We start from the raw sequence: 21,019 nt of genomic DNA, 5'->3' as shown, positions 1-21,019 counted from the left end.
TTCAATATTGGCTGCTTTTCTGAGTGGCACAGAGGTCCACAATACCACATTACAGGAATCATGTACTGACTACACTTTAAGATAAAAGGTACTTGGGACTCATTTCAACTCTGAAAAATTATGGCTCCTTTTTCAGGTGAGCATCTGAAAAAAAATCTACATACACCAATCCCAAAGATTAGCTTGACTTTTTTCAAGATTAATCCTGACAAATGAGAGGATATTGCTGCAGATTTAGCAATGAGATGAACTGCACGATCTTCTTTAGAAAGTAAAACTACCTGAAAAAAGCTCAAAAATTAAAACCAAGACTGTATAAGAATGCCATCCTTTTTTAAACCTGAGAACTTAAAATAATGGTTAAATTTAAATTAATTCATGATTAATAGAAACAAAAATTACCAGGCACATAAGAACCTTCCCAGCTTCTTTTTGCAAAGGACAACATGGTTGACTTCTCCTTAAGCAACCACTAGACACTAACAAGAGATGAACGCCTTTTTATTGAAAAAAAATCAGTAGAGGGCAGGTTTTTCTGGCCTCCACTGTCTCTCTAAAGGCAGTATTTGGTGTGCTTGCTTAGTATGTTGTAACATTTATTTTGCCTTTATGATGAACTGACACACTACAAGAGCAGCCTATATCCCTTTATATTCTTGGAAGGCAAAACATCTTCTGAAAGAAGAGCTACAGTAGCCTTCTTGCCTCAGAAACATGATTTAGAGCATTACTGTACTACTACACAGAGAGGAATGGAGTTTGACAAAGCCTTCAAAAAGGCATCCTAAAATTAAAAACAAAAACAAAAGATATTTTCCGGAATGCTTTGTATCTAAGGTAGTGTTGTGTCAAAACAGTAAAAATCACTGACGTCTTTCAATCTGCCAATCAATTGCCTTTTTTTATTCAGTATTTTCTTCTACACTTTAAAAGGAATGAAAAAAATATTTGTCACGAAACAAATGGCGAATATTGAATACAGTACTACTATTTTATGGTTTACTTGAATCAACACAGAAAAACTGATGTGGTACTGAGAAATTACAGACTAATCTTAAAAAGTTCACCAGACAATACATCTCTCCTTTACCCATTCATTTTTCCCTGGCTTTGGTCACATACAATAATGAACCACATCTACTTCTATCAACCTCCAAAATTGTAAATGATAATGGTGAAAGTGAGTCAGCTTTATCTTCCTGTAAAAAAACAGCATGAACTTGTACTGAAAGAAAATCCCTTGATGTCTATTTTTAAGACAGTTTATGACTTAAAAAAAGAACCACCTTTAGAAATGATTAGTAGAAAAACATCTATTTTCTTATTAAGTTGTTCAAGATTGTTGAATTTTTAACTATTTTCAAGTCATTGAGAAATTGGAAAAAGAAGGAAAAACAGAAGGAGGCGAGGAATTGTATATGTTTGAAAACATCACATCCAATTTCATGTTTTCTCTAAGGAAAACACACTTGTCAAAAGCAAGCCATCTGTGGTATGGCAAATCTTCCAAAATACCTGAAAACGTTTCATGAAATGATTTAATTGAGGAAAAATACAGAAATAGGTTATTAAAATGTTCTAACTTGTGCACAACGGATATTAAACCAGTAATGAATCTATGCTGAAGTCAATAAAGAATGAGGGTCATTAGTAATCCTCAGGACTGGCTCCTTGGGAGTACTGTCACAGAGCCCACAGAGCCCAGTAAGGTTCTTTGACAATGCAAAGTAAAGCAGTGCTGTGCAGAAAGTACTGCAGCAATATTAGCAGGACACTGCATCTGAACTACCTCTCAAGAGCATTTAGTACATGGTTTTCAATATCCTAGAAATGAAAACTGCAGCTAGCTCCAGCATTCCTTTACCATTTCATTGATGAGTTCAGACACAACTTTAAAAAGCTATGGGTATGTCTAATTTGCAAAATACAGTGCTGTACCGAAGTGATATCATGGTTGATTCTAAATGCATTACCCATGTACTGCTGACAGAACAGCTTATCCATTGCTTCCGTTCTTTACATTAACCATTCCCAGCATGAAATTCGTACACAGTCCTGAGACCAGGAAGTCAACTGCAGGACTTCTCTTTCCTACATGCGTGGTCCAGTCACTAAGTTACAGAATCATATTTATAGTCTCCTTTTTGGCACAGTTCTTGAATTTTTCTCTTCATAGTTTTATTAGGACACATAAGGACACACAGAATTACCAATAATGTGGAGGTTGCTCAGGGAAGAACTGGGCAAAACTGTAATTATTCAGCCAATTATTCAGAAAGTGTAGCCACTGTAAGCAGCATGTTAGCCTCTTTTGCAAAATTCAATTAAGTGAGGAGATTAATGGACTTAGATGGAAGAATGTGACTTAGTAATTAAACCTGAGAAAGGGACTTTATGTTCAGCTGGGCCAAACTGAGGAAATTCAAGTCTCCTAGGACTAAGGTTCTAATAACTTTTGATGTTACAAGCATGAGTGTGGAGAGAGCCTCTAAACGAGAGCTAGGTCTATATCATAGAAACACCATAGCAGGCATTGGCATGAATTCAACAAACAAAGCAATCAACCTTATTTCTACTTTTAGCACGTCTGGTCTTGCAACAAAAATATTTTAATTGCTCTTATTTAAGAAAAAAAATCTAAATAAATACTCTGCCAATCACATCACGCTATTCTTACCTACAACAGTATTCTAGAAAGCAAGGACACACTTACTGTTAGGAAGCTGGTACTTTCGTGTATCACCAGCAAGAGAGATCACATTAATAAATTGTGCATCGCCTGTACCAAATGCACAAGAATAATTGGTGCTTTTTATTGGTTAACTTGTCCTTGCATGTGGACATGTGGTTGATGCAACACATTTTCTCTCCTTGTGCAGCTGCACAAGGCCAAGGGCATCTAAATCCAAACAATTAAGTCAATCACATTGCCTTTATGTCACTCTACAAAGACACTACATGAACGTGGGCACGTTCTTGGGCCTCACAGGGCTCCCTGTCGAGTAACGCAGTTCCACATCGTCCCCAGCTAGTGGCGTCAAAAGTGACGCCATCGATAGGTGGTCAATATGTATTCTGTTAGTCAGAGGTGCTTCTGCTCAGCAGTGATTTCTATCACTGTCAGCTTTACAAATCTTTGACAGCAGCTTTTCATCCAATTTAACCTCTCAAAAATCCACACTTTGTATCAACAGCTTTCTCTAGGGCAGACTGTCTTCCTAAAAGTCAGTTAACACAATGGCAGGCATTAAGAGAATACTATTGCGCATTCTCCCAGGTGGCTTTTACAGTGATTTATTTAAGTTCCTAGCATCTCCAGACTAGAAAACCCAAAGACAATTGAAGCAACAGCAGCCCCGCTAACTATAAATGAAGAACAGGGTTAACGAATTCACTTCAACAGAATGACTAAATATGTCTCTCTAGCTGGATGGTCTGTGTATTACTTGAACCACAACTGTAATAGCAGGAAGCTCTCATCTAGTTAATAAGAATTTGCAAACATTTCTGGAGAAATTCAGAGAGCTTATCAGGTGCTAAGTGTCACCTAGCTAACTTTAGATTTAGATTTTGAAAACCTCAGCCAGTCTTTCATATTGATATAGATCAGATTAGTTTGAATAAAAGCCTGAAGCCCAGCTCAGTATCTTTTATATCTTGCTCTTTCTTCATTGGTCTGCAGTTCCACATTACATCCAAATTTACTACATACAGTATCTACATATGCTAGATACTATTCCTTTGTTCTGTTATCCCTAAACCCAATTTTGTCCAGTTCCAGGTCTGCGTTTCTTTAACTGACCATTGGTCATTTGTTTATAGCTGTGGGGTCTCCAGTACCAAGTCCACATCTTTTATCACCCCACACTGTACTCTATATTACATTCAGTGTTTCTGTTTGTCGAGGCCTCTGCTATCATACCAGGCCTGTATTTCTCTACACTACACTGTTACATTAAGAGTTATAAATATCTCCTTCTGCAAAGCAAAATTGCTTGTTATGATGTCTATATGAAACTATGGTTGTACTATAAAAAAGATACAAAGATAAAACAAATTAGCCATAGACACTTGGTTTAAATTAGAGAAATTGCTATCTTAGCTAAACCAAGTAAAATAAAATTGCAAGGAGGTCTAGAAAAGTTCACACAGAGCAAGCCTGACAGGCCTCAGTCCTAATGTTCTGCAAACTCAGTAAAAAGCTTATGGCCTGTTATTCGCAATGACAATATCATATTACAGTTACATACTTAAAAGAGATACCTTCTGAGGGCTAAGCCAGCAGCATCTTCAGATGGCAGCTGCACTAGCCAAGGTGTAAATGGAGCTAGAGAGTTCTTTTGAGAGTATCTTGGTATGTTTGTGCCAGAAAGACATTGAAATAGTTGTTCCTTATGGTAAATACAGGTTTATATAATTAAAAAATAATTTTCACATAAATGAAGGGCTTGATTAGACTTAAGCTATTTTCTATTACAACTAACGAACTCTGACACTTAAAGCAATTAAGTACTTATAGAATTCAGTGATGAATAGGTATCAGAGAGTTAGTAAGACAGCTTTCATTATTAAAGACCCTTTAATACTGTACTTCCTAAGCCTTCTGATTTAAGGTGATGAATTTAAGAACAGAAGAACAGAATACAAAATCAAATCCCATGTTATAAAGAAAATCAGCAGTGATAAAGGCAGATTAATACAGAGATGAATATGATTGAATATCTATTACAAAGCAAAACAAACAAGCGTTGCGTAGGGTTAAGAGCACACAATTTCATTAGGTTCCAAAACACGCACATGTTAAGTTTTTAATTATTTTTTTAAATCCAACCAAGAGATAGAAGATATCCTACTGAACAGTCACATTTACGCAGAAAATCAAAAAGAAATCCTTTTTTAAAAAAAATGCAAGATGAAAAGTGGATTTCATGCTTAACTTTCATTAATCAGTTGTGTAATTCCATTAGATCACTTCACTTGTCTTGAAGTTTATAAAACCACACATACCACTAAAGTTGATCTGAATAGGGAAACATTTCTTGGAGCTACTGTTCAGTTTCTAGTACTTAGCAACATTGAAACTTGTTGATATTTGGAAACTATATGGAACAGGTGAGTATATTTAATTAAATCAAATAGATAAGAGGAATCGAAGATACTAGTCATTGCAAAGAGTATTTACATACCTAAGGACTAAGCTGCGTCATCCTGCAAGTTATCTATTAACAATTTAACTATACTCCAAGCTGATTTCTATTCTATTTCTATGCTATAGTATAAACTTTTATATATTATAAAAAATGTATTTTATTATATATAAATATAATAAAAAATAAATATATAATATAAATATTATAAAATACGCTATATTTTATGATAGAATAATATAATACATTATACTGTAGGTTCACAGGGATTCTTTTCAACTATAATAGTTATCCCATGATTTACATTCTTTAAAAAACTGAAATAATATTGAAAAAAACATACAAAGATTGAGAGAAACATTTCAGAATATGATAGAAAAACAATAAAGTGGCCAATTTGTTTTTTTTAAATGCTACAGCATGTACAAAATGCTACAGCTGTGCTCTTCCCATTAAGGCAACAACTTAAAGTAATAAGAACATTTCACGTTATTTCAGATTCTGCTGCTGTAAGCAAGACGGAAAAAAAAAATTTGTCTTCTACCTCCAAGGAGATCTGGTGTATGTAGTTACATTTCAGGTGAAATGTTCTATTTACAAAGATGATGGAATAGAAATCTGCAGATATTACCAGTTCTTTGTACTTTTAATTACAGGGTCACAACACTGAATGACCTTTTAACTGTGAAAAGGACTATAATAAACAATCAACCTTTTAGGTCAACATATGCATTCTGTGTGTTTATTAAAGCTCATATCTGTTTCTTTTATTGTCAAAAGTAAGTTGATCTTACTTTTTATTAGCACTAGAGCTGCCTATCAACAAAATCAAGACTGAGCAAATTGCATTGTGTCTCATTTTGTGCATCAACAAAATTGTTTACTGTTACCAGCAGTGTAATTTGGGCAAACCTTACTCTGCAGGTTTTAAGTAGTAAAACACACGTTACTTCTAGACCTGAGCAGAAGTTGCAACTTCCTCTGCATTCAGCTCACTGTGATATTTGACATGGTGGAAACATTTTGGCACAGAAAAGTTTTTTTTTTTTTTTTTTTTTTTTTTTAAAAAAAAAGGTCCAAGCGTTTTCCCCAACAGGAAAGAAACAAAACTCAATGCCAGTGGAGAAGGTCAATGTCCTATAGAAAAATAATTTGTCATTTTCTTTTAAGAATACTTAGATGTGATGTTGCCTTTAGAATTATTCATCTTGTATTATCAATCTGCCTTATTTGTAGTTTGGTTCTTACCTTCTCTTTTCTTCTTTTCACACACACACCTGTTTGTATTTTGTAGCATATCAAAAATGGAAACCAAGTTTTTTGAGGTTGAAAACATACTTCCCCAGCTGTGTAGATTTTAAGGATCAAGACTGGAAATAACTGCAACCAGCTCTTACTTCAGGCTTTGATCTTATATGTCAAATTTTACAAGTCAACAAGAAGTAGACTTATTCAGTGTTTAAAATGACAGTCAAAAGTTTTATCCTTGAAGAAAGTGATGTTAGTAACTCAAAAAGGGACACTGAATTACTGCTGGACCCATCTTTTAAATGGCTTTACGGGCTGAAACATTATTGCTGCAGTAAGAGAGAGAAATGTAATTCTAAAGTCATTTTGGATCATTAAAGTTCCCAACAGCACTTACCAAAGAATTGCAATTTTAGCACCTGCATATGGCCAGTTTTAGTCTGAGCATTTTTACCATATCTACCAGGACTGATTGGAATATTTTTAAGAAACGTACTGTAATTGAACAGCTTTCCTAGGTCTCAGTTTCCACATTAATTGTGATCCGAGAGGAAAGAATCTGAAAATATATACTTTGAAGCAAACGTTTGTAGTAAAATGTTCAAAGACTGTTCTTTTTTTGATTTGTAATCTGAAAAGTTATTATAGAACAGAACCTCTCTCCTATAGCCAGATTTCTGGTCTTCTGTAATATCTCAGACCTTAGCTACCTGCCATGCTTCTGTCCCAGCCATTGTGCAGCCTCGGTTAATGATATTAATCAAGATCCAATTTCTAAATCAGAGATGGGAGTGCCTTTTTAAGAACTGATTATAATAAATAACACCGTTATATTTGTTTCCCTCCTCACTCACAAACACCTCCAGATAAAATATAATCAAGTCAGCAAAACAAATTATATTTAAAATATGTTAACATTGATTTTTACATTTCTCACATTCCAAACAATATGTATAACTTCCAAACAATATATATAACTTATCTTAAAAATTTTTAATTTAGTTTTGTTCAAAATATACACTAAAAAATCCACAGAGTATACCTCTCACAATGGGAAGGTTAGTAAACTCAATTGCATTTACTGTAGGGGAAAACTTAAGACGTGATTTGGTCAGGGTCTGTTAGTATTTTAGTAGGAATCAGATTTCTGATACCAGTAGGTAAAGATATGGTAAGGTCTAAAGGCCAAAAATAAACTAAATAAATTAGATTGAAAATGAACTAAATGTTTTAACGGTGAAGATAATTAACAACTAGAATCATTTATTCAGAGACATACGTGAACTATTCTTTTAAAACAGACTTCAAATTGAGATGCACATTTTCCTCAGCCAGAAGTTAAAAGGAGGACACAAGAATTACTGCAAACTTCTGGGGCCTGTATTGGAGAGGAGGTTAGAGCACACCATTATATTGGTGCCTCTTGAAAATGATTAATCTCTCCACACTTTTAATTAAAACTAAAGAATGCGCCTTCCAGGAATTTGCCTTGAGAGCTTCACTACTACAAAATACTATGCATCCTCATTCCTCAGAAAGCATGATAATTATAATTCTCCTTGAAGACCAATAGGTGGTGAAGGTAGTAGTTTGAAAGGGACATTGCTTGCTGTCAGGGAAGTAATTAGCAAACTCACCCAGCTCAAGGTCCATACAGGGATTTTTAACCCCCACCACAGGCTCACACACAAGAACGGTGGAATCAAATCTCCAGGGCCATCTTCCAAATACTGCAGTCATCGTTTATGAATGTAACAGAAACAACACAAATGTGATGGACATATCAACTGCTTTAAAAACAGATATTTAAGAAGTTTGCAGCACCATGTGGGACCCATCGATGCATGACCATTTCAGTACAGGTCGTACAACACACTTTAAAAAAAAATTAAACTTGTCTTCTCTCTTTTAAGATAATCTTCTCAAACATGCTGAGAAACATGTTAGTTTGGACACTTAAGATTTCAAGAATACTTTAAAGAGTCAGATTCTCTCTCAAAATGTTTTTACGTTCTTTTGTTTCTAAATACGAGTTCTAATTTAAAACTACTTTCATGCAGCTGTTTTTCTACAGCAAATAGAATCATACGTAAAATTCTAGCTCCTTGAGCATTAACTAAATAAATGGTACCAATTTCAATTGATTTTAAGAATAAATAGTATCTGAATATTATCTGTTTTACAGAAGTATAATATTAATGATGTATTTGAAATTAAAGGAGTTCCAAAATCATGTATATGTTTACTTCCAAGTGACGGCAAATATGAAAAAAAAATCAAGTCATTTGAGATAACATATTTGATGAACAAGGTGGTCAGTCACAAACTCAAATGAAATGCAGTTATTAATATGAACAGTGATTATATTAATCTAAAAAATAAATCAGAAATTATAACTACTAAAGTAATAGTCATACACGACTTTGGGGTGAAAAAGTAGGCAAATGTTGCATGCTTGTGCCTTTTAGCACATCATTTACATTATTTATAATTTCTATGGAGTAAAATACCACAAAACCAGTCCTGATTCAACAAGTACTTATTATACACTGTACTAGTTTTCCAATGGTGATACTAAAAACTCATGTTTGCCTGAGTCGAATTCCTGGTAGTTAACATTTTGTTTGCCTCCATTTATTGTTGGCTAAACATCTAACTTTGCTCAATGCAAAAAAATTAAGAAAATAAAAACCAGTCTCTATAAGAGTCTTTTGTGCTGCTCCTCAGATCAAAACAAGTTTTCCAGCTGAGTTATAAAGTCCTGAAATGAATTTCTAATGAAAATGCTAACAGGCCTTTAGCTACAAGAGCACTAGCGGGTGCTGCTAAAATAAAGAGAAAGCCCTGTCAGTGCCAGAAAAGCAGCCATCATTAGAGGCACTTTTCTAGAAGCTTTTTATTGTCTCTGGGTGATGATAATCTTCCCACCAGTGGGCATGCTGGCTTTTTGGCACATATCAAGCTTGTCAGAATCATTTTACACATTCCAAACAGCAGGCACACAGACAATAACAAAACAGAAAAGAAACTTGCTCCACGTGATGCAGGCTTCTTTCTCAGGAGTTGCTATTGCTTTTTCAGCTAGGAACAAAAGGAACCATTTAACCAATCTACTATGCATATTAAGACTATTGTCTGAAGTTACTACAGGTATAACCAAAGTTTCTGCTTGACACTCAGTATATAAGAAGAGTGCATATGTAAGTCTGTGAGAGCGTGGAAAACAGCTTTAAGCCACATTTCCTTAGAGCCACATGCCCACTATGGCCCTGGAGCCAGCCTGCTTGCATTCTGAGACCATAGCACAGCCAAAACAGATGAGGGAAATGCACAAGGGAATCACAGAAACTGCGACCTGGTCGTGTAAACACTTCACAGGACTATTCACAGTGACCTACACAACCTTGCAAGTGGGTATTACGAGGGCTGGATTGCACTGGAAGCAAAATTAGGAATGACAGTGGACTTCACCATTCATATTTCCTACCATACTTCCTGCACACACTATGCCACTTTATCTCTCCTTTTAGGTGGCCTTAAGGACAGAATGTCAGACTATAGGTGATGTTACCTACAGAAAAGGGAGTCCTCCTAACAAAGGATCACACCGTGCCTGAACCACACACCACAAGAGATGAAGCCGCTATAAAATTTGGCCTGTTGAGCGTTTAGTGCTGACAATAGTACCAGGAGAGTGAAAGAAGGCATCCCAAAACACAGGGATAATTTGGAGACAGAGCAAATTAAAAAACCAAACAACCTCCTTCAATAAGTTTAGCACATTCACTCAGCAAATCACTGAGACAACCACTGCAGGCCATCACACTGCTGTTGTCAATCATCTTCCAGAACACCTTAAAAATGAAGCAAACCAACTGAGAGTAGTAAAATAATTCAGAGACATCAAAAAGGATGCATGTCAGGGCTGTTGTCCCAGCAAAAGAAGTATCTTGAGTATGGAAATGAGACAAAGTCCTCTTCCACTCTGAAAAGCAATCCCTGCTTTAACCAGGTTCCTCATACTAAGATATACAGTATTTTGAAATGGCTAATTAACATGAGAGATACTATTAGCATGAATCTGATAAGCTACAAAACATCACAAAGAAATGAAATGTGTAAATTCATTCAACATGTTTCATGAATTCATGTCCTCTGAGGTATCTTGTGTAACAGAATTTAATCAAAAGTGCAAAACTTGGCAGAATTTGGTATTTTCTCCTCCCACACAAAGCTCAAGAACGTGTCACGCGGCGCTACATTACAGTTTTCGTACTCTTTCTACTTATACAGATTTATTCCCATAGCTGTCAATCACAGCTCTGCCCGGATGCTGAACCTTTTGAATAAAAGGGCATTTTTATGCCTTCAAATCCACCTTTTCAGATGGCAGCACTTGAATGAAACTGTTAAATTCCGCAACTGCAAGCCTGCCACAACCCTTTTTGAATAACCATCAAAAACAGTCTTAGACACATTGTTCAAATGACAAAAAGGGGACATAATACAGGCCCTAAAACAAAGTCAAAGATTTTGAAACCTAGCAAAATATTAATCAGTAGTAAAACACAATGGTTAGCACTATCCCCTTCAATACTTAAATAAAAATACTTTAAAAGGGCTAAGTTAAGGATTTAGACTAAGGTAATCTTTCTTCCTTTTAAAGCTGAAAACCAGTTTTTCAACTCCATATGCACAAGAATGCTTTGCTGATACTTATCTTCCAAGTCTTGCTGCTGTTTCCTTCTCAAACACAAGTGTCTTGTGCAGAAAAAAAATAAAAGGCAGATATATCTGGTCTTCTGAAGCTTTTCCAAAAATACGTATGTTTCACACTTCGTATATCAAGATTTAGCTTGAAGCAAGTTTTTACTGCTAATTTATAAATCCTTAAAATATGGGATTTAGAACAGAATGCTAATATAACTCTAACTATAGCAGTGCTTGCAGGCACTACTATAATGAAAGAAATAACTACATCAATAAAATTATACTAGTTCGACATTAACAGTTTGCCCAAACAAACAATTCTGAATGACTAACAAGCGCTATAAATACGATTATGGTCATAAATCAAGCCAACCGTGATCAAGGTACATGCATCTCTCTGAAATATTTTTAAAAGTATCATTAGCAATATTAAGAATTTCATTAAATGCACAATTATGAATTCTATCTTCCTCTGAAAATTTCATCCACTGTCATGCTTGGGAGTATATACAATACAAAATACTTAAGCCAAGATCCCTTTGAATGGATGTAGATATTTCTGAGTATAGGAAATTACCATAGTATCATCTTTGTGGTGAAAGTTCTTCTAAACATTATCTCCTCTTTCTCATGCTGATTACTGCAAGCTTGTGATAGCAATTTTCTATTTCTTAAAGAGGAACAGAGGAAAAAAAAGAAAAGAATTGAACAACCCTGAGAAATTTCAGCACGTGAACAGTTTAATAACATCATAAATATACATTTAAAAGATGGGAACCTAGAGATTCTTCTGTCTGCACCCTATTAAAAGTTGGCTTTTGATGTAGGATTTTCTTTTGTTTATCAAATTTAAATTAGAAGCAAAAAGTCTTAAAGCTAAATCTACATTATCTATCTTTGAATTCACTGGAGGATGTCCCAGGAATAGGAACAAACAAAATTCCCTAATACATTCAGAAAATGATTTGCTGAGTGCAAGTCTGTCTCAACATCTTGCATTTCATGGCTTAAACGGCCATCTTTGCCCATAAAACAGGCGCTACCAGTAAGCTAATGGGCTAAGAAAGTATTTTCCAGCTTGCCTTATGATAGAAAGCATTATATTAAAAAGAGTAGTAAATAATGCTATTCTCCAGTCGAAAGCCAAACATATTTTCAGAAATACTCGCAGTTGAGAGTAACACCTGTCAAAGCAGGAAAATACATTACTGAATGAAGAAAAGCATTTATATTTTGTGTACATTACTGAAATCCTTTCCAATAATTCTCCTAGTATATTCCCAGATGTGTCGTGTTGATGAATTGTTATAAAGTAAATCCTAAAAACTTAATTAAATTCAAAAATATTTCCCAGTAGTTTCTGAAGGATTCAGTATTTTTCAAACATATATTACAATGGAAGTAAAATGAGCTTTTCATAATCTGCACATTGTGTTATGCTCTCAAGTCCACTGCATTTAATTTGTTTAATGCATAGTGATGATCTATGATATGCAGCATCATGTGAAGCAGAACTAGTGAACTCTTCTTTTTCAATTTGGATAGTGCATCCAGAGGGAAACATTTAAGTAAAATAAAGAGCTTTAGCATGCAAAATATGTTGCTACAGTAAATTGATGAGTTAAATTATATTGACATTTCTCCTTATCCTGATAAATATCTTCCTGACCTTAACTATTATTACATAACCGACCATTGCCAAGCATAGCTTTTAACAGAGCTATCAAACCAAAATATTACCTCCTTTTGCTACAAGCGTGTATAATTTTCTGCCACTACAAGGATAGCATGGATTGAACTAGGAAGACAGATGTATTGACACTGTAGATAACCATACAGTGTTTAAAAGCTGAAAGGACAGCTTCAGAAAAGAGAAAAATTTTGAAACAGGTCCTATATCAGGTAATCAATTACAGCACTGTCATGCTAATGGCTAAGGAAAACCAGAGGAGCAGGGACAATGGGTGCATTTGTCTTACTATCATGCTGGAAACAGTGCACCTGTATCCCTGTGCGCTCTGTCTCCTGCCGTCCCCTGACGAGCGCACTTCACGGCAGCAGATCTGATGGTGAGAACATTACCGATCCGTCATCCCTTCCCGCTGAAAGGCACCTTGACCGCAGCGCCCAACTACTACACGAGAGCAAGCCACATGCAGTTTCTTTGTTATGCTACGGAGCTCACAGTGAAGGACCAAATCTATCCCAAACTCTAAGTGAAAGAAAAAGCATCTTTAAACTCATTTTTGCCTAATACATAGATATATTCACACACAAACATACAAACATCGACACACACACACACACACACACACACACTTGTTCTCCCATAATGATGCTATACATCTCTGCACAGTTAAACCTCTTGCTGAAATTTGTAGTAGCCCAATTTCCCAGTATTTCTTCTAAGGATAAGACTACTATAGTTTAAAGGTTTTATACTTCTTAGATAGCCTAAACAGCAGTTCAGAGTTATACATGGCTTCATTCTGTCAATGCGTAACATAGGAGATCTTGTAGTTTTTCTGTTCTGGTATAGATTCACAATCTAAAAAGGACTCTGAAGCAAAACAGCAACAAGATCTGCCTTAGGCAGTTAACACAGTAAAGAGTCACAGTCATCTGAAAAATCTTGGCCTTAATAGTTAATTTTGTTTTCTTGGTTAAGAAAGGAGGTAATTCCTCTACATATATTCTCTTTCAAAGTCCTTTGCTAAGTTTGCCTGAAATTTTGAGTTTGACGCAGCAATTATTGTAGCATGAATGATATGATTTGTCTTGACATGACTGGGAAAAATCTAATCCTCCTTTCTTTGTGCCTTTTTTTTTAATAGATTTTTTTGTTGTTTTCTTGTAATCCCATAAATTCTTACTGACAAATTATTCGCACTTCCATCAGTAACTACAATTTAAGAACTACTGACTCTGATGGTCACTTACTACTTACATAAAGTTCAACTTTCGCATTTTAAAAAGAGACAGTGTTTACAGATGTACAAATTCAAAGCCTAAACTTAATACTTTACATCTACTGAAACAACCAGAACTTTATTCTCAGTGAATATGAAACTTCATGCAGGCACTCCGAACATTCCTACCAAAAAAAAAAAAAAAAAAAAAAAAAAAAAACTTACTGTTGAAGCATGCACTTTTGTCAACCCCAATATTTAGGGTAGTAGTATGCAAGCATGACAAAACTACTTATATTATTTAATTTTAATAACATCAGAAAGCACTGCCTATGGAAATAAGAGTATCTGACAATTTAATTAAATTCATATAATACTCTTCAGAAACTATTTAGTAACAGTGAGGATGATCATCTCATCTAACCTTACCTGTGTGAAAACAAGTCTGATGTCTAGTCCAAACTAATCACCTAGATTGGCTTTGTAGTCAATGGAGACGCTTAAGCCACTGCAATGGATGTCTCGTTCCAACCAAAAGAGATGCCTAGAGCACATGGAGTACATTGGCCTCTCCAGGTGCTTTTGTTTCTCCATTGTCTTTACAAAAGGACTATACAGTCAAGTTACTTGAGTCAGATGGCTAAATACAATTTTAAGGTCTAGCTTCAGCTGCCTCTGAAAGTCAAAGATGCAGGGAATTTTTAGAAAGCACTCAGCACCTCTCAGCATGAAGCCTAAATATCTTTATAGTGCCTGAAATGGATTCCCAGTACTGAGGAACTTTATTTCTGTTATAAATTGTAACATAAATAACAGAAACCTGCAAGCCAAGAGTTCTCTGCAATACACGTTTCTTTACGGATCCAAAACTTGTGAGCAGTAAATCACTGCTGAGGCTCTAGTTGCTGATTCTCTGACACTACATTTCTATTCAAAGGAAGAGCCATCATGCTAAGCAAACAGTAATATATTACTGCTTTGGAAATCAATAGGAACTTTGCTATTGAGTCGAGCAAGAGCCAACTGCCTCCTTTTCACCACTAACAATATTCTCTGACTTTCTTTCATCTGCCTATTTACCTGTGTACATTTTCATACCCTTACCCTTTCAAGAACATGCAAGTTGTGGAAAGTTGACAGTACCAATTCAATTAAGTACTTAAATATATAGATTTAATGACAGTCAAATGCATCTTTTCAAGTCCTTTTTATTTGTTTATTCTGTTGCCTATGCTTTAATATATAGGAAATACTAGAATAAAATGTCTAATTAGTGTACAAGTCTAAAAAAAATTCAAAGCAGAAAGGTTTTACTCCCAAGCCCTATTTCTCTATTTCTACTGGTGAAATGGATGGACCTTCTTTTCTTTTTTTTCAAGTTACTAAAAATGACATGAGAATTAATTGAATGTTACTTCAGAATTAGGTACATTGGTTCATGAGAGTTAAAATAGAATTTAGAAGTTGACAAAAAAAATGATATAACAGGGACAAATCAACGCAAGTTCTGTAAGGGAACAGCGTGTCATTTTGTACTACTGAAACTTTTGAGGAAGCTAAACAAAACATAGATTAAGGAGAACCTGGGGACTCAATTTATCTAGCTCTGTAAAAATCTTTTAATATCATCACTGTTACAAGATTGTTAAGGAAAACCAGTAGACGAGGGTCAGTAAAACATTTTCATGGATTGAAGACTGGATAAAAACCCCCAAATGTTGCCAATAAATATTCCAAATTATTAACCTTATTTATTGAGGGACCTCAAAATCCCATACAAGGATTGTTGTTAACATTAGTGCTTGGTATGGCAAGGTGGTAAGACTAGACAGAATGAACCAGTGGTTCATTCAGATATTACTAAACAGCATAAAAGTAAATGGTCATTCCATATCCATACTGCTAGTTTCAGTTTTGAGTATAGAGCCCATATAGGTAAAGACTTACTACAACTTCAGAAGAAAAATTAAGTGTTAGGTACTTGATGATAAAGGTAGCGTACTTAATTATGTTCCTATACCAAACTCTTCCTCCAGACTATAAACCCAAAGAGTTGTCTGTTTTCCAAAGGAATATTTTAAATTTTGACTAGGTATGCTGTATGCTGTATAAATGATTGGCCACTGAAGGTAACTGCCATTTTTTTAAACTGAAAAATTTGAATTCCTAGCAAAACAGTCCAAAACCTAAAATATTATCAAGCTATTGGACAGAGTGCCAAGGCTTTTACTGTTTCTTAATAACTCTGCCATTTTCTTAGCAGAAAGAAAACAATCTGCAAACATTTTTCCAGTCTACTGGTAAGACTATTTCTTTTTTGGATTTTCCTATTCTGTGTTAGAAACCCATAGATTTGGTATAAAGGTTCCCTTATCTCATTATCAACAGCAACTGTCCTATGTCCCATTCCAACAAATGGAAAGACCTCAAATTTGTAAAACAGTACTCAACTTCTTTTGTAACAGCAAATCTATAAAAATCTTGTTGTGATAGTCCTGATCCTGAAAATTATATGCAACTGTCTGAGGCTAGAACTGAAACAAATTAGTAGGGCAGAGACTGATGTCCAGAAAATTTCCCATGCATAATTTGCCAACAGCAATACCATATGGTTTAAAAGGTTAAATAAAAACGTATAAGGACTCTCTACAGGACAACTTCTAGAACATTTTATTTATTGTTATTTTTCAGGACTACTGAGACTCAGAACTGGAAGAATTTCAGAGAAGGGCTGCAAGGGCGACTAAAGGCACGCAAAACTTCCGTAACTTAAGTGCGTTAGGAAATAAAAGGAGGAAAAAAAAATTATAACAGAGGTTCATAAAATCATGAGAAATTGGGAAGGGGGCAGCATTTTGCTGCTTCTTCTAATGAAAGACCAAAGGAGCACCAAATGAAGTTAACAAATCTGAAAGAAATGAAAGTAGGAGATTGTTCACAGAACATGAGGTTAAGCTGCAAAAAAAACTCCTTTCTACAGGATGGTGCGGAAGTTCGCACAGGTTCAAAGTGAGACTAGACAGTTCCATGAAGGAGAAATAAACTTCAGCTTTACTCAAAGAAATATTTAGAAATACATTTCCAGCTCAGAATCTCATTGGGACATAAATTGTTGGATCCCGGGAGAATTATTCATGCAAGTACCACTCTTATTTTGCCCAAAATTTACACATTCTCCTTAGCAAATGTAAATCGTAAACAAACATACATTGCTTTTAACAGCTGCTAGAGATAGGATTCTGGGCTATGAGCCTTTACAGTACAGCCATTCTTAGGAAGTTTTAGTTTCTTATGTTAAGTGAGGTGGCATCACTTACCATACCCATTTCATTTTTAAGGCGCAACCTCCACAGCAAATCAAGTGCAACAAGAAATAGAAATATCTTCATTTGCACAACACACGGACTCTCAGTTATGTACATATGATCTGCCATTTTTCCTGTGTCTCAGCAACACCCTACTTACCTTTAAAGCCTGGATAGAGCACAATGTAGTCATCATTGTTCTGTTATTGTCCCTATTCAAACTAATTTGAAGTCAAAATAAATGCACCCATAGTAGCAAGATGACATTATTTCCAGTGAAAAAGCACAAGCCTTCACTGGAGCAACCTAATCTTCTAGCAGTATGAAAGCTAAAAATGTCACCAGTATATGGAGTTTATCTATTGTGGAAAACTTTCCTTTGTGCATCTAATTAAACATAATGTTGGTTTGGAAATGTAATTTAAGAGATAGAGATTATGTGCTGAATGTCATTAAAGCCTGTTTCTAAAACCTGATGGAGATTTTTTTTAAGTCCACAAAGTGTAACCCCTCCGTAATCATTAGTTCCAGCACAATATGACCTCGCAGCCTGCCCTTTGCAGGTGATAAGCAGCACACAATATAGCTTCACAGGAGACTATCTCTAATGCATTTTCCAATACTGTATAATTTAAACAGTTTAATAGTAAGGAGAATAGAAAATAAAACTTTAAAATATGCTTCTTGATATCTACAGATCACAACTTTGTAATGCAATTCTGTAGAAATTCAAACTTTAACCAGAACACTTCAGCTAAGTGCTGCAGGAAGAAGTACACTGCACCTGCTGGTTTCCTGTTCCCTTCCAAATTAGTGCCATTGCATGGTCCTCTGAGATAGGACACATAGCTTACAGTTCTGGTAAGATGAACAATAATGCACTGAATTTGGATTTACTATGCCATACAAGAAGTCAAATAAAAAGGCAAATCAACAACCAAACACTATGTATTCATATTCTAGTGGTACTTTTAGAAATGCTAATTAGGTTAGAGAAGAAATTGTCCTTTGTGTAAGAGTAAGGTCTTGCATCCTAATGTCCCAAGTAAATGCCACCTTAAAGAACTGACAATATATTTCGGCAAAATTACCCTTGCAGTTACAGTGGATGTAACAGTTTAATAATTATTCTAAACTATTGTCTATTGTAGTTGTTAAATGCATATATATTCCACCCAAAAGAAACAACAACATGTCAGTGCTGGGTGAAGTGATATAAACAAAAGCATGCTGTCCTCAAAATATATTTGAAGTGTTTTAAGATCTTTTGTATAACAGAATAAGGTTTTATTCATGTAAAATTTCATTTTGTGGTCTTGCTTTAGAACATGGTCTGGAAGTTTATTCTAATATGTCAAAAAATGTAAAAGCTGTTTTTTCTAATGAAAAATAATGCAAATATGTTTTTGCTTGAATTTCCCTCTCCTTATTTTTTTCATTTTTCTGCAATGCAAATGTAAAAATACAAAAGATTGTTTAAGTATAAGAAGCAAACATATAAATAACTAAGAATGACCAGTTACTAAGGAAACTAAATTCAAACTAAAAGGCTCTCGCATTGCAACATCTAAAGTAGTACTGAACTATAAATAATATCCCAGATAAAATATATTGTTAAATGAATCAATTAATACTGAATTGACACAGGGGAAACCTGCTCTTTTAAAAACTACAGTTATTGTTGATAGCCATATTACATATTGAATATTCTCTAAATACAAAGTTATACTTCTATTATGATACTTCCCACCAGGTTACATTCCTTCATATTACACATGTTCTCTCAGGTCTGTCATGGGGGTGGGAGGGGTACGGATATGCACGTACATACAATCGCACACACACACACAATCTTCATCTTTTTTCAAACAGATCTGCCTATGATAATTTTCTTGCATCGTCCTCCTTCAGTACTTCCATTGCTTGTCTGCAAACCGCAAACCCTTCCCAGGCTACTTCCCTTTCTGATGCCAAATCAGAACTATAGAAAACAGATAGGAAACTGAGATCTCATCCTCCAACTCTAAGGCAAGGTCTAATGTATCTGTGTATTTCATTAGTTTCAGAAAAAGGCTACACAGCTGCATGGACCACTGCTCTGGATTGGTACGCCCAGTTTTACATTCCCTACGGGCTGAAATGTTATCCAAATTTCATTGGTCCCATCCTACTGTTTTCCATGAGATCCAAGTCTCAGATGGTTTCCTGACAATTTACTATGTATAATAGTATTAATTTATCTAAATATAAAAAAAATCCTCTTCCAAACATTTGGCTCATCATCTAGTGATAATCTTTAACTCTAAAAAAAAAAAAAAAAAAAAAATCAAATTACACTGAAGACTTAGTCCTTCCCCTCTAAGTCATTACATCTATTTTCAATATATGTGCATACACTGCTTTTCTTCCTCAAAGTCCCATGGCTTGATTATTTGTTTTGCCTGCTAACAGATTGTCTAGTTATCCTGATCTTAATTTTTAGTACAATAATGTTGATGCTTATACTTTCATCAATATATTTCAGTGGGGGGGGGGAGGGAAGGAAGCCTTCAATAATCATTTGATCTTATCCATCCATCTGAGTTTTACTGGAAATTGCTTACTATTTGATCAAATTTTAGGCATTCAGAAAGAAAACTATTGTTTTTCAGAAGTATTTTTAATGACCTAGAAACGTCCAGAGTCATCAGCAGGATAAACAACATCAGACTTGTCAAGCAAATTGCATTCTTTAAAATTGTTATGTAAAATAGTTAACAAGGGAAAATAGTCTGGTACAGCTTTGCTATACTTGTTTTAAAGTTTTTAATTTGTTTTGTTTAACTCTTGCCTAAACATAGCTAAATAAATGCAAACCTGGGCGCTGAAGTAAATACCGTTCCTTTCAAAGTGGCACATAAATACCGACTTATTAAGACAAGATACAAATACTTACATTTTTTAGAAAGGCATAAAAGCCTTGTGTACATTATTAAATTAAAGGAAACTTTTAACTATGAAACTCTCATTAAAGCAAATCACAAAAGAACCCCACCAGCACCAGCTCGGTGCAGGGCTTGACACACTTACTCAATACCATTCTTCCCTTAAAAGGGGAGAAATTTCACATTGATTTTTTCTCTCTTAAATAAAAGGAAAGCACTCTTTGTTCTCAAAATGCAAACAGATGCAAAGCGATGGAATTACTGTTGGTGGTTAGCTCCGTAAATGCTACGAATGCTGCTGTAAAAATTTAAGAGCCCCCTGATTTGCAAGAAGAACATTAATGGCTTGTGCAGCGTGTAATTAAGCTACATGCATGCTTCCCTCAGGTCAATAAGAAAAAAAAATCCACCAATAACATAACTTTCTTTCTTTCTTTTTTTTTTTTTTTTTTTTTTTCCTAAGATAGAAACATCTACTTCATTTGCTTACTTGGTCAAATAGTACCCCCTACTTGTGAAAAGGTCACTGTTAAACTTACTGATAAAGGAATAAGAAAATCTCACTTTATGCATAACACTTTCTATGTTCATCTGCTCATATCTTTTACAATTACGTTTCAAATATTTTAATGGGAAAAGTGTACAAAATTATTAATCAAAGTTCAAATGAGAATTAACTCTGCTCCAGTCTCCATACACTCTTTTAACTTAATCATGAGCAATGCCACATCTGCGATATTCACAAGTAATGAAAAATGCAAATATATATTAAACTC

The 21,019-nt window shown here is 34.9% G+C and overlaps 1 protein-coding gene across 1 annotated transcript in view; it reads right to left on the bottom strand.

Moving 5' to 3' along the window:
• Positions 1-727: 727 nt before the first annotated feature.
• Positions 728-21,019, bottom strand: part of STPG2 (sperm tail PG-rich repeat containing 2) — a 148,476-nt gene continuing 128,184 nt past the window's right edge. The window contains exon 10 of the mRNA XM_062574964.1: positions 728-784. Coding sequence (XP_062430948.1) covers positions 728-784 — 57 coding nt within the window. The remainder of the gene's footprint in view (positions 785-21,019) is intronic.

The sequence above is a fragment of the Rhea pennata genome, chromosome 4 (assembly GCF_028389875.1).
Source record: "Rhea pennata isolate bPtePen1 chromosome 4, bPtePen1.pri, whole genome shotgun sequence".
Taxonomy (NCBI): domain Eukaryota; kingdom Metazoa; phylum Chordata; class Aves; order Rheiformes; family Rheidae; genus Rhea; species Rhea pennata.
The sequence above is the reverse complement of the archived record's forward strand: the minus strand, read 5'-3'. Positions and strand labels throughout refer to the sequence as shown.